At 44.1% G+C, this 15,275-nt stretch overlaps 1 protein-coding gene across 1 annotated transcript; it reads right to left on the reverse strand.

The window, feature by feature from the left end:
* Positions 1–1,604: 1,604 nt before the first annotated feature.
* On the reverse strand, positions 1,605–5,645 carry LOC137364052 (probable G-protein coupled receptor 139). Its single transcript, XM_068027515.1, has 2 exons — positions 5,582–5,645; positions 1,605–2,515 (listed from the first exon to the last, which is right to left on the reverse strand). Exons 1-2 carry the CDS (start codon positions 5,643–5,645, stop codon positions 1,605–1,607), a joined length of 975 nt encoding a protein of 324 aa, XP_067883616.1.
* Between the last annotated feature and the right edge of the window lie 9,630 nt (positions 5,646–15,275).

Here is a 15,275-nt window from a genome sequence, read left to right on the forward strand (position 1 = left end):
CAGCCGACGTTTGAAAGACTCCCACATGTCAGATGTTGATTTCCCCTCAAACAGCCGCCTCCAATCTAAGTTCTTCAGTTGCTGCCCAATATTGTTATAATTATCCTTCCTCCAATTTAGCACCTTCACCCTAGAACTACTCTTATCCTTATCCACAAGTACCTTAAAACTTATGGAATTTTGGTCACTGCTCCCGAAATGCTCCCCCACTGAAACTTCGACCACCTGGCCGGGCTCATTCCCCAACACTAGGTCCAAAATGGTCCCATGCCTAGTTGGACTATCTACATACTGTTTCAAGAAGCCCTCCTGGATGCTCCAGCCAAGCACCTAGCACTAAGTGAGTGCCAGTCAATACACGGGATTCAATATAGCGGTGAGTGGGGGCAGTGGAGGATTTCCATACTAATCTCGTGTTTGGGCAATGCTCTGGGCACCAGCGTGGCTAAGGGGAGAGCCCTTGAATGGATTTGGAAACAATGGTGATCATTTTAAAACGGAGGTGTTGCTGGACCATAAGCCAATGCAATTCAGTCAGCAGACGGAACTTGTCAAGCGTAAGGATCAGGGCAGCAAAGTTTTTTTTAAATGATTATCACTTTACAGAGGCTGGGGTGAGGGAATGTGTGGGAATCATGCGGCCTGCAGGTCTGAAAGTTAGGGATGCGAGTTTCAGCAGCAGATGAAATGACACAGGTGCGAAGATGAAAGTAAGCGAACTGAATGATGGAGCAAATATGGGGTTAGACGCTAATGTCAAGGTCTTATAAGACACCCTGGTTGCAAAGTGTTTTTAAGCCTCTGACAGCTAGGAGGAGAGGGTTGGAGTCAACAGGCGGCTGCTAAAATGTGATGCTGGGTCTGTCAACTTCTCTGCCAAGCCCAGCCCCATTCCTTCTCACCAGGACCCGTCTCCCTGTCAGGCTCCACGCGTGGGCTTGCCAAGAAGTAAACCCCAAGCCCATCTCTGACTCAATGAGAGAAAGAGAGATCGTAGCAAATAGCCTTGGAGAATATCAGGGAAAGAGGCTCAATGAGGTGTTGCCAAAAATTATCAGTTGACAGAAGATTTCTACGATTTGCAGCATTTGGCTTTTGGTGGAATAATTTTTTCCTTCAGAGCAGGTGAGAGTAACTGAGAATTCATAAAGTGGAGGTGGAGGTGATTTGTGTCTGCTCTTTCAATTACTGCCCTACAGGGAGCGCTGTTACTCTCCTTGTGCCTTATTTAGATCCAGTCCCGCAATGTCCAGCTGCTTGCATTGGCCCACTGATCTTCCGCATTTGTGAGAGCTTCTGCAACTTTACTTCTGTTCCTACAGCTGTCTGCCATCTCTTACCCGGTAATCACAGCTCTCTAGCGTTTGCTCTCCTCCTGCCTCTTTCTTTCTGGTCCACTAGCTCTCAGTTCTTGCTGCTTACACGCTGGATCATGGCCTCCTTGTCTGTCTGTCGGAAATTGTGCAATGTTGCACCCGCACAGCCACATCACCCACTACCTACTTCCCCAAGGCTGGGTGTATTTTCAGATCCCCAGCAATTCCTGGTGTCCTTCAGTTCAGGTGATAAATATTACATTCATGGACCGAAAACACTGGTTGCACTCAGTTGCTGTGTTTATTCATTAATTGAATAATTATTGTTAGTGGATATTTCACTGTAGCTTTGAACTGTTCTCTGAACTTGGACTGAGTCACCCCATAAATAAATGTATTTGTGCAGCAGCTTAAATTCGCGAGCATAATTCCAACTTGTTGAAAGATATATTCAGAATCGTTGTAATCCCCAGGAGCTATTCCTGAAACGCTGTAATATAAACATTCTATAACATATGTCAACCACAGAAGAATGAAGCTGCCTGATATGGTGAAGAGTAAAATCACAGATTTCCTTCTGCTCTCCATCTCTGGGTCACTGTGATTCTCTCCCTTGCTCTGTCCCCTGAGCCCCTTACGGACTCGACTGGCAACTAAAATATGTCTGACTGTCAGGGCGTTTAGCAACAAGATAAACACGAATGGGAATAATGGGATTAAAACCGTATCAAACCAATCAAATCCCACCCATCCAGGCTCAGTAAAATAACTTGGCTTTCGGAAGCAGAACCAGGGTACATTGTCGATTATCTCTCCAGGTTCATATACAAAGTAGAATGGAACATTTTTTAAACACAGCAGAATGCAGGTTGTTGCAAGAATCACAGTCGCAGTTTTCTTTGTGCAAAATCTTGTTTTCAGGTTCTGGCAGGAAATGGCCACAAATCGATCAAAGGTGAAAGTGACAGTGAACCAGACAGAACAGTCTGTGGCTGCACGAGTCAGGACAAGGATCACAGTACACACAGGTGTGATGCGCAGGAAAGACATAGGGAAATAATAATAATTGGTGTGGAACAGTACGTCCGCAGTGATAATAACCAGTAGATCTGCCGCTGCCATGGCGACCAGGTAGTGAGTGGTGCACGTCGAGAGGCCACACTTTCCCCGGGACAGGATCACAATTGCCAGAAAATTAACTGTGAGAAAGTAAAAGGAAAAGACACTGTAAATTGCTTGACAAATATTCTCCGGGCCTGAGAAGAAGAAGTAAGGGCTGAATGTTTGCTGCAAAAACAGGTATGTTGGAATCGGGTCGGTGGTTAACAAATCTCACAATGGCATCAACATGACTTTAACACCAGCGCTTCCAATTTACACAGAGATGGGACAGTATACCAAGTGCCGAGCCCTCCCATTTTACAGGGCGACACGTTAAATATTTTAATGAGGCAGGAGGTTCAGATTTAACTTTTTTTCTTTCATGGAAATTGTGTATAGAGCTCAGGGACCCAGGTTACTACGCAGGGTACAAGGGGTCAAATCCCAACATGGCAGCTGCTATAATATACATTTAATTCATAAATTCCATTAAGTAATGCAAATTTAGAATCGAAAGCGTGCCTCAGTAATGGGGACCATGAAGCTACACTCGATTTTCATTTTTAAAAAATGGAGCTGGTACACTAATGCCATTTAGGGAAGGAAATCTGCCATCTGCAGGACACATATTTTGCTCTGGTATTGCGCAATAAGAAAAAGGTAATTCATAATCTTGTTAAAAGAGAACCTCGATGGAAGAGTGAGCATAATAGGAACGAATTTTACATTAAGGGTAAAAGTGAACTAGTTCAATCCAAAACTAGGGTCTTTAATCCAAGCAAGGGAAAGGACAAAGGTATGAGAGACAATTTCGCTGTGGTGGACTGGGAAGCTGCATTAAAAGGGATGATAGGAATTCAGGCAATGGATAGCATTTAAAGCATCCATACGCCAAATTTCCATTCAGTTGAGGCACAAAGACCCAGCAGGAATGATGATCTAACCATGGCTAACAAGAATGTTAACGATTGTATTAAATCAAAGAAAGAGGCATATAAAGTTGTTAAAAGGTAATAAGCCTGAGGATTGGAGCATTTTCGAGTTCAGTTAATAAGAACGAAGCATTTGATAAAGGACGAGAAAATGGAATACCAAAATAGACCAGCGAGAATCTGAAAAAAATGCTGTAAAAGCCACAGGCATGAAAAAAGAAAAGAAAAAAACAAAGACAGATGTGGGCCCATTACAGACAGAGACAGAAGAATTTATAATTGGGGATAAGGCGAAGGCAGACAAACTAAACAAACACTATGTGTCTTGTCACAAATGAATATACAAAATACCTCCCATAAAAAAAAGTTAAAGATCAAAGGAAGCAGCAAAAATGAGGAACTGAAAGAAATTATTATTACTAAAATGGTAGTATCGGTGAATTTAATGGGATTCAAATTTGCTAAATCCCCTTAACCTGATGATGTGCATCCGAGAGTTCGAAAGAGGTGGATTTGGAGATAGTGGATGCGTCTGTGAATGTCTTCCAAAATTTTATAGCTTCTGGTACATTTCCTGAAGATTGGAAGGGAGCAAATGTCATCCCACTATTTAAGAAAGAAAGGTGTGAGGAACAGAAAATAAAAAAGACGACACACCAGTTAGCCTGGCATCAGTAGTAGGGGAAATGTTAGAATCTATTATGAGGGATGTCATAACTGGACACAGAGAAAATAATGGTCGGATCATGCAGAGTCAACATGCATCTACGAAAGGGAAATCATGTTGGACAGATCAGTTGGCGTTTTTTGAGGATCTACATTGCGCAATTGATCAGGTGCCGGGTTGGGTGGGGGGGGGGGCGGGATGTGGGGGGCGAGGTGGGGGTGGGGAGAGGCGTCAGAGGATGTGCTGCATTTGGATTCTCAGAAGGCTTTCGATAAGGACCCATGCAGAAGCAACTTTAGACGCCATAGTATTCGGGGTAATATGATGAGATAGATTCAGAATTGATTAATGGCAGAAATCAGAGAGTAGGAAAAACGAGTCATTCTCCCGTTGGCAGACTGTGACTAGTGGGGTACCACAAACATTCGTGCTTGGCCCCAGCTAAACACAATGTATACTGATGATTTGACTGTGGGAGCCAAATGCAATAGTTCCAAGTCTGCTGGTGACACAAAACTGGGGGTTAATGTGAGGTATGAGGAGCGTGCAAGGAGACTTCAGGCAGATCTTGACAGCCGACGTGAGTGGGCAAAGCCATGGAATATAATGTGGAATAATGCGAAGTTATCCAATTCGTTCAGAAAAAAATGAATGCAGTGTATTTCTTAAATGGTGAGAAATTGGGAAGTATTGATCTGCAAAGGGAACTTGGTGTCCTTGTCCATAAGTCACTGAGCGCTAACCTGCAGGTGTATCAAGCAATTAGGAAGGCTAGAGAATTTTATTGCAGTAATAAAGAAATCTTGATGCAATTATATCGAGCCTTGGTGAGGCAGGACCTGGAATATTATGTACAGGTTTGGTCTGCTTGCTTATGCAAGGATATACTTGCCATAGAGCGAGTGCTATTCAAGTTCAACAGACTGATTCCTGGGAAGGAAGGATTGTCCTATGAGGAGATATTGAGGAGTCTGGGAATATGTTCTCTTGGGTTTAAAAGAATGAGAGGTGATCTCAGTAAAGCATTCAAATATATTATAGGGATCGACAAGGTTGATGGAAGAAGGATTCTCCCCTGGTTATGAACGAGAGGACAACATCTTAGAATAAGAGCTAGGCCATTTAGGACTGAGATGATGATGATTCTTTTCACACAGACGGGGGTGGAATTCGCTACCAAAGCGCCGTGGAGGCTCAATAATTGTGTATGTTCCCAAAAGAGTCGATAAATATCGTGTGTGGAGATAGTATGGGAAAATGTCATTGAGGTAGATGATCAGCCATGATCTAGTTTAATCGCAAGGCAGGGTCCAGAACAGAATGGACTACTCCTGTTTTTATTTCCTATGTTCCTATGTTTTTGTGTGCGACTTCAAACCCACAGCAATGTGGTTGAATCTTAATTCCCCTCTGAATTCGCCGAGCAAGCCATTCAGTTGTCCACAACCGGTGCATCATAGTTCACAAGAAATTAAACTGGAAAGAATATCAGGAATCTATTTAGGCCACAGAAATGACAAAATCAAGCCCATCACTCTTGGCATTTCAACAACCACGTTACCAACCTATGGGTTGCGTGCCAAAATGGAGAAAGCTCTCCGACCGACTAATCAAGAAAGAGATCGACATCGTTATATTCACGGAAACAAACCTTACATTAATTATACCAGACACCACCATGACTATTCCTGGCTTTGTCCAGGACAAAGGGTCTCATCAGAGGTGGAGACACGGTGTTATACAGTCATGAGGGAGTTGCCCTCTGAGACCAGATCATTACCTCTGGGCGCATTGAATTATCATGGCTTCAGGTGAAACAAACCTCCTGTTGAAATACCAGATACGACCTTCCCTCAGCTGATGAATCAACACCCCATCGTGCTGAACACCGCATGGATGAATCACTAAGGATGCAAATGGGTGCCTGTGTTCTGGGAGGGCAATTTCAACGTCAATCACCAAGAGTGTCTCGGTACCACCACTACTGACTGAGGTAACAGAGTCCTCAAAGACATATGTGTCATACTGCGACTTTAGAACCTGGTGAGGGAACAAACAAGAGGGAATAAATACATTACCTTGTCCTCAGCCCTACATGTTGCAGATGCAACTGCCCATGACAGTATTTGTAGGAGTGAACATCGCACTGACAATGTTGAAAATGTTGGTCCCTTTAATTGAACAGGATTCATTTTAGTGTTAGTAGAGAATAAGAGATGCTCATTGTAGTTTTGCATTTGAGACATGGGTTTTTTGCTCAGTTGGGGAGTTGCCTCCGGACAGAGAGTTAGTACAGAAGGACAGAGGGACAGAAAATGGAGACGTGTGACCAGTGGTGTTCCACACGGATCCGTGCTGGGACTACTGTTGTTTGTGATATACATAAATGATTTGGAGGAAAGTATAGGTGGTCTGATTAGCAAGTTTGCAGACGACACTAAGATTGGTGGAGTAGCAGATAGTGAAGGGGACTGTCAGAGAATACAGCAGAATATAGATAGATTGGAGAGTTGGACAGAGAAATGGCAGATGGAGTTCAATCAGGGCAAATGCGAGGTGATGCCTTTTGGAAGAGCCAATTCAAGAGTGAACGATACAGTAAATGGAAAAGTCCTGGGGAAAATTGATGCAGAGAGAGATTTGGGTGTTCAGGTCCATTGTTCCCTGAAGGTGGGAACGCATGTCAATAGAGTGGTCAAGAAGGCATTCGGAATGCTTTCCTTCATCGGACGGGGTATTGCGTACAAGGGTTGGCAGGCCATGTTCCAGTTGTATAAGACTTTGGTTCGGCCACATTTGGAATACTGCGTGCAGTTCTGGTCGCCACATTACCAAAAGGATGTGGATGCTTTGGAGAGGGTGCAGAGGAGGTTCACCAGGATGTTGCCTGGTATGGAGGGCGCTAGCTATGAAGAGAGGTTGAGTAGATTAGGATTATTTTCATTAGAAAGACGGAGGTTGAGGGGGGACCTGATTGAGGTGCACCAAATCATGACAGGTACAGACAGGGTGGATAGCAAGAAGCTTTTGCCCAGAGTGGGGGATTCAATTACTAGGGGTCACGAGTTCAAAGTGAGAGGGGAAATGTTTAGGGGGAATATGCGTGGAAAGTTCTTTACGCAGAGGGTGGTGGGTGCCTGGAACACGTTGACAGTGGAGGTGGTAGACGCGGGCACGATAGCGTCTTTTAAGATGTATCTAGACTGATACATGAATGGGCAGGAAGCAAAGAGATACAGACCCTTAGAAAATAGGCGACATGTTTAGATAGAGGATCTGGATCGGCGCAGGCTTGGAGGGCCGAAGGGCCTGTTCCTGTGCTGTAATTTTTTTTTCTTTTTTCTTTGTTCTGATGTTTGGACTGAATTATGAACCGCCAATAAAATAGTTGTGGATTAGATACTGGAATTTGTTTCCTCATTTTAGTGACTGGACATCTACCTGCTTAACATTGTAGCAGAGGATTAACTTCGATCTCTTCAGGTGTGAATATGAAGAAAAACATAGTTTCTTTATCTAACCAAATCAAGGGTTCTGGTGGCTTTAGGAGTGAAATGGCTGAATCACGCTCCAGGGTCTCGAACTATGATTAACCACCGGTCTATTCGAAATTTCAACCGTTTGAACAATGGAGGAATGAGGTGGGAATATTGATTCAGGTCACTCCCCAACCAACAGTAAGCAAGGTATCGCCTTGGTTTTGTCTTTACCAGGAAAAAGCAAGATTTGAAATAAAGTATTTTTGGAACTGAACGTTGCAGACTTGGATACTGAGAACGGATTGCCAAGTCTAATACATTTTATGGACAAGATGTACAAAAAAGTTGGAAGCCTGTGAGGCATGGCCGATATTTGCTAAATTTAAAAATCAATCGATGGAAGAATATATCATGGAATTTGGTAGGTTATTTGGCTGACTAAAACAAACAGTCTAGAAATTCCTGAGTCTGTGCTTGCGTTCAAATTGTTAGATTGTTGCACAAATCTCTCATATAGATAGACTTTTGGTTTTGTCAGGGGTTCAATTTCATGGTGAAGATTTTCTTTTTGAGCAAATGACTGCAGCCCTAAATAATTTTTTTTGCGAAAACAATAATTTCCAGCTACCTTCATGTCACAAATTGGAAACTCACAGTGATACAGAGAAGGGAGGACTCCATGATTACTTCCTTTCAAAATCGACAAGGGCCTGGTCGCGGCCGCTTGTACAGAGACAGAGAATTGCTGAAAAACCTTTTGAAGTTGGTCGCAGCTATGATAGATCTATGAATCAAAACAGACGGCAAGGTTGGGATGATAACCAAAGGCAAATGAATCCCAGAGAGCGCAGGGAGTGGTCAATAAGTGTTTTCAGTGTGAGTCAAAATATCACGATGTAAGGAATTGTCCTCCAACCAGGAATCGTATATTTGAAGTAACTCATGAGTTGGCTGGTTCTGCTCATGAATACAATAATGATGAACGGCATGGCAATATCATACTGTTGACTGAAAATTTGAGTCGGTTTCATGAGCAATTTGGTTGCCGAGATATTCAGTTGTGCAATATTAAATAGTGCCTGTACCTTAACTGTGTGTGGAATCGATTGGCTGAACTGTTACTTGGAATCCCTTGGCAAGGCAGGTAGAAGTAAAGTGAGAGAATCTAAAAGTGCTACTTGATTTAGGTTTGGAGACGAGAATATGTTAACGTCTTTAAAGGGAGTGGTCCTCCAGTGTGAAATAGCAGGAACGCATCATTTTATCAGCACTGCTGTCATCCAAAGTGAAATACCGCTGTTGATGAGTAAATCCGTGATGAAAAAAAGCAACGGTGAGATTGGACATGGAGAAGGACAAAACGTTTGTCTTCGGTGCAGCAGTAAATTTACAATTCACTGGATCAGGACATTATTGTATTCTGTTGATGAAACTCAGTGTTTCTCGCTGAGAAGTTCATGAAATATTATTGACGTCTGCAGACTAGAGTCTGGCTAACAAGAGGAGGATTATCTGGAAGTTGCACAGACAATTTGCTCATCCTTCATCGCAGAAGGTAAATCTACTAGTAAGGAATGCCGGAGTTCGGATAAAGAATTCCACTCGCTTGTTGAACAATGCGACTCATATATTAAATACCAGAAGACACCACTGCACTCAATCGTGAGTGTCCCATTAGTTTGATAATTTAATGAAATGGTGGCTACGGACCTAAACGTGTGGGACAGAGATCATGGTATTTATCTGTTCCATTTTTCCGATATGACAACGAGGTTCAGCCAACGGAAATAAACAAGGAAAATGGACAATGGTGGATACATTTACGGACAAGTGGGTCAGTACAGGTGTTCAGACGCCGTCAAAATTTCTGAAAGATAAAGGAGGAAAGTTTGCAAATGACGAGTTTAGGGACATGTGTGAGAACTTATATATTGTAATTATGAACACTGCTGCAGAAAGGACATTCAGCAATGGATTGTGTTACAGAAATCATGGCATAATCGATGATATGTTGCACAAAATACTAGCGGATCAATCGAATTGTAAGCTACAAATGACTCTGGCATGGGCAGTACATGCAAAAAATGTCTTTACCACTGGTCGGAGCGTATAGCCCATACCTGTTGATATAAGACCACAATCCAAAACTGCCTTCCATACTTTGTGACGATTCCCACGGCTCTGGAGGGAGCAACTATTGGCTCTACTTTCTACACGCACCTTAAACCTTGGGGAAGGTGATGATTATGAGGCACCATCGACATTGGATACCCCTGAATTCTGCGGTTTTGACCCCGAGGGGCAGCAACTGAGAAATCAAGAAATAAATACTGATACACATACTGTTCGGCAAGAACAAAAAGAAGCTATCTCACTCAGGGATTATTTGCCCAAAATAGTTTCCCATGCGGTGTACCGACCAACAGGGTCTGATAACTGGAGGGAGGCTACGATAGTTGTTCAAGCAGGGAAGTCTACAGGAAAATACAAAAAATTGTTCAATGTCCAAGAAGAGGGATAAGAAGTGAAGACCATGGATGGGAAAAAAGGAGGTCAGGACTGGAGAATGAGAACCCGTACCTCGAGTTCAGATAATTATTCAGGAGATGCAACTGGGAGGAGGAAAAAGGTTGCGTGCAGTTAAAAGGACCTCTCGTAGATATTTTGACAGGGGTAGTCCAGAGACAGCTCAACGTGAGAAAGATCGCAGCCTGACGAGGTGACGGTGTTGCCTAGCTAGTGGAGAACTTGCTCTGTAAAAGGTGAGAAGGAGAATTCCCCATAATCGGGAAGCATTTGTAGCCGCTGTTAGGTTACAAGATAGGGCGATAACAGAGGCTAAAGAGAGAGAGAGTTAGATAGTTGGAGAGAATTTGGGGTATATTCAGACGTTGTGGATAGGGGCCAACCTGCTCTATCACAGATTCATTTGTAAAGAAAAAAGTCCAACCAGGTGGGTCCTATAAAGCCTAGGATTGGTTGGTGGCCAGCGGGTCTGAGGCGTGCTTGGGAAATAAACATACCAGGGTAGACTCTCCCATAGCGAGAACGGTGATTTCAAGGGTCGTTTTGGCTATTTTAGCAACTTATTCTTGGAGGTGCAAGTCCATAGATATCAGAGCGGCTTTCCTTCAGGGTGACCTACGTCAGACAGAAGTGTTTCTCCAACCTCTGAAGGAAGCATCAGACATCGAAGGAAAGCTCTGGAAGTTGAATAAATCTGCTTATGGGTTGAATGATGCATCCTGGGTATGGTATTTTTATGTGAGGGGAGTTCTGTTACCGTTAGGGTACTCACAACTGCAGGCGGAGCTGTAGTGTTTTATTGGCACTGTACTGGAAAACTTTTGGGTATCGTTATGACGCATGTGGACGATTTTTTGTGGGGTCGTGCTAATGAGTTGGAAAAGAATATTATTCCTCGAATTATGGCAAAATTTAAAATTGGTTGTCAGGCTTCTGGGGCTTTTAACTATGTGGATTTGAAGATAAAATACGATGAGTCGGATGTATCTTTACATCAAAATTCTTAAATGGAAAATGTCACTTCCATCACAATTGGTTGCACCAGATCGGGACAGAAAGATGCAGCTACGTCTAAGGATAAAATGGAACAGTTGAGGAGTCTTGCCGCGCAACTCAATTGGTTAGCCTCACAGACAAGACCAGAAGCAAGTTTTGATGTGGTAGAACTTAGTCTTGTGATGAAACATGCTAAGGTTGAAGACATCCTGAAGGCGAACAAAATATTTTTTTAAAAATAGAAAATTGTATCCAGAAGTTCCTTGCTTTGGGTGTTCCCAAAAATATGAAATTAATCGTTTTTAGTGATGCTTCGCATGCAAACCTTGGTTATGGATTTTCCAGTGCAGGAGGTTTTGTGATATTCCTTGTGGGACAGAATGGGAAAATGTGCCCATTGGACTATGAGGCCAAGAAAATACGAAGAGTGATGAAGAGCACACTAGCAGCTGAAAATATTGCACTCGTGGATGCTATTGATACGGCGTTGTATTTGTTCAAGATCTTGGAAGAAATGCTGTATGGAATAGAGACTGAAAAGGCAATACAAATTGAATGTTACATAGATAATCATCTCAGTGGGATAATAAATGCGACAAAAAGCATAAATGCAAAAGGTCTGAGGGTAAACATCGCCGGTTTGAAGCAAATGTTGGAAAGGAAGGAAATCTCGAAGCTGAGAAGGGCGGATTCTAGTCATCAAGTATCAGACGGTTTCACTAAGTGTAAGCGCATTGCACTGTTGAACTACAAGAAAGCCCCCAGCGATTTAACATCCGCAGCACTTAAAGCAGCCAGAAGTACTGCACAAAGAACAGCTAGGCGTTGCGCAAACGACTACTGGCAACACTGATGCAGTCATATTCAGCTGGCCTCAGACACTGGAAACATCAGAGGAATGTATGATGGCACGAAGAGAGCTCTTGGGCCAACCATCAAGAAGATCGCCCCCCTCAAATCTAAATCGGGGGACATAATCACTGACCAACGCAAACAGATGGACCGCTGGGTTGAGCACTACCTAGAACTGTACTCCAGGGAGAATGCTGTCACTGAGACTGCCCTCAATGCAGCCCAGCCTCTACCAGTCATGGATGAGCTGGACATGCAGCCAACCAAATCGGAACTCAGTGATGCCATTGATTCTCTAGCCAGCGGAAAAGCCCCTGGGAAGGACAGCATTACCCCTGAAATAATCAAGAGTGCCAAGCCTGCTATACTCTCAGCACTACACGAACTGCTATGCCTGTGCTGGGTCGAGGGAGCAGTACCCCAGGACATGCGCGATGACAATATCATCACCCTCTATAAAAACAAAGGTGACCGCGGTGACTGCAACAACGACCGTGGAATCTCCCTGCTCAGCACAGTGGGGAAAGTCTTTGCTCGAGTCGCTCTGAACAGGCTCCAGAAGCTGGCCGAGCGCGTCTACCCTGAGGCACAGTGTGGCTTTCGTGCAGAGAGATCGACCATTGACATGCTGTTCTCCCTTCGTCAGATACAGGAGAAATGCCGTGAACAACAGATGCCCCTCTACATTGCTTTCATTGATCTCACCAAAGCCTTTGACCTCGTCAGCAGACGTGGTCTCTTCAGACTACTAGAAAAGATCGGATGTCCACCAAAGCTACTAAGTATCATCACCTCATTCCATGACAATATGAAAGGCACAATTCAACATGATGGCTCCTCATCAGAGCCCTTTCCTATCCTGAGTGGTGTGAAACAGGGCTGTGTTCTCGCACCCACACTTTTTGGGATTTTCTTCTCCCTGCTGCTTTCACATGCGTTCAAATCCTCTGAAGAAGGAATTTTCCTCCACTCAAGATCAGGGGGCAGGTTGTTCAACCTTGCCCGTCTAAGAGCGAAGTCCATAGTATGGAAAGTCCTCATCAGAGAACTCCTCTTTGCTGACAATGCTGCCTGAACATCTCACACTGAAGAGTGCCTGCAGAGTCTCATCGACAGGTTTGCGGCTGCCTGCAATGAATTTGGCCTAACCATCAGCCTCAAGAAAACGAACATCATGGTGCAGGACGTCAGAAATGCTCCATCCATCAATATTGGCGACCACGCTCTGGAAGTGGTTCAAGAGTTCACCTACCTAGGCTCAACTATCACCAGTAACCTGTCTCTAGATGCAGAAATCAACAAGCGCATGGGTAAGGCTTCCACTGCTTTGTCCAGACTGGCCAAGAGAGTGTGGGAAAATGGCACACTGACACGGAACACAAAAGTCCGAGTGTATCAGGCCTGTGTCCTCAGTACCTTGCTCTATGGCAACGAGGAATGGACAACGTATGCCAGCCAAGAGCGACGTCTCAATTCATTCCATCTTCGCTGCGTTCGGAGAATACTTGGCATCAGGTGGCAGGACTATATCTCCAACACAGAAGTCCTTGAAGCGGCCAACACCCCCAGCTTATACACACTACTGAGTCAGCGGCGCTTGTGATGGCTTGGCCATGTGAGCCGCATGGAAGATGGCAGGATCCCCAAAGACACATTGTACAGCAAGCTCGCCACTGGTATCAGACCGACCGGCCGTCCATGTCTCCGCTATAAAAACGTCTGCAAACGCGACATGAAATCGTGTGACATTGATCACAAGTCGTGGGAGTCAGTTGCCAGCATTCGCCGGAGCTGGCGGGCAGCCATAAAGACAGGGTTAAATTGTGGCGAGTCGAAGAGACTGAGTAGTTGGCAGGAAAAAAGACAGAGGCGCAAGGGGAGAGCCAACTGTGCAACAGCCCCGACAAACAAATTTCTCTGCAGCACCTGTGGAAGAGCCTGTCACTCCAGAATGGGCCTTTATAGCCACTCCAGGCGCTGCTTCACATACCACTGACCACCTCCAGGCGCGTATCCATTGTCTCTCGAGATAAGGAGGCCCAAAAGAAAATAATGCCTCGACTGAAAAGTTGTTGTTGGTTCTAGAAGGAAGCGATCTCGTTATGTAATATTTGGTAATCTATATTTTTATATATATACTTATCTGCACATATGTTTTTCTTTTTCTTAAAGAAAGGGAATAGGGCAATATTGAAAATGCTCGTCCCTTTAATTAATCAGGACTCGTTTCAGTGTTAATAGAGAGCAGGTGAGGCTCATTATAGTTTAGGATTTAAGGGATGGGCTTTGCCCAATTGAGGAGTTGCCTCCGGCCAGAGAGTCAGTCCAAACGGAACAAGTGGGAACTGAGGTTTCGACTGAACTTTGAATTGCCAATAAAACAGTTGTGGATCAGAGACTGTAATTTGCTTCCTCATTTTGGTGAATGCACATCTGCCTGCTTAACACACATAACGCTTATGAAAACGAAGTTGTGTCTTCGCTACCAGTGTGCTAAATGCGACAGATTTAGAATAGATCTCATACTTCAAAACCAGGCACCCATGAGGCGCAGTGCACCATCAGAAGTAGCAGAATTTTATTTTACTACAATTTGTAATGTCATGGTCTGGCATACCCCCACTCTACCATTATATTTAAGCCAAGGAATCAACACTGGTTCAGAAAAGAGTGCCGCAGAACATGCTACGAATAAGTTGTCAAGCTGGTGATATACAATACAGTACTAATTGCACGCCTAATACCTGAAGCAGCATGCCATAACCAGTGCTATGCGACCGCAAATCCAACTGATCAGATCAAAGATCTGCAGTCCTGCCACATCCAGTAGTGAATAGCGGTTGACAATTAAGCAACTGACCAGAGCAGTAGGCCTTGAAAATATCAGGATCCTCAATAATGAAGAACAACACCACAGGGGAAAAATAAATGCCAAAGCATGAGTGCCAATGGTTTGAATGTTCTCCGTGTCCTCCTGAGTTGCCAGCATCACAGATACCGTTCTTCAGACAATGTCCTTCACTCTGCATGAAATGAAGAAACGGCTGAAAGAACTGACTACCAAAAAGCTATTGGTTCTGACAGTATTCAGGCACTCGCACAGAAGCCATGTGCTGCAGAATGATGCAACCTCTCAGCCAAGCTGTTTCTGTGCAGCTACAATGCTGGCACCTAATTAACAATGCGTAGAATATCCTGCCCTCAAAAAGCTGGGGGTGGGGGATGGGGGGTGGAAACGGTCAATTACTGACTCGGCCGTTTATACTCGATCGCCAGTAATGTGGTGGAAGGTGCTCATGCCTTTGCTATGAATCGCAGCTGAAACAGCAACAGCCTTCTCACTGATATACAGTTTCTGTTCCACCAGGTCTACTTGGCTCCTGATGCCATTGCAGCATTCTTCCAA

Source organism: Heterodontus francisci, unplaced genomic scaffold (genome assembly GCF_036365525.1).
Source record: "Heterodontus francisci isolate sHetFra1 unplaced genomic scaffold, sHetFra1.hap1 HAP1_SCAFFOLD_99, whole genome shotgun sequence".
NCBI lineage: Eukaryota > Metazoa > Chordata > Chondrichthyes > Heterodontiformes > Heterodontidae > Heterodontus > Heterodontus francisci.

What these genes read in the sequence shown, in the direction of transcription:
- LOC137364052 (XM_068027515.1), bottom strand. Translation starts at nt 5,645, where the DNA reads ATGTCGATCTCTTTCTTGATTAGTCGGTCGGAGAGCTTTCTCCATTTT. An exon ending in TTTTGGCACGCAACCCATAG is followed by an intron (nt 2,516 to 5,581) that starts GTTGGTAACGTG and finishes ACTTTCTCACAG; the next exon opens with TTAATTTTCTGGCAATTGTG.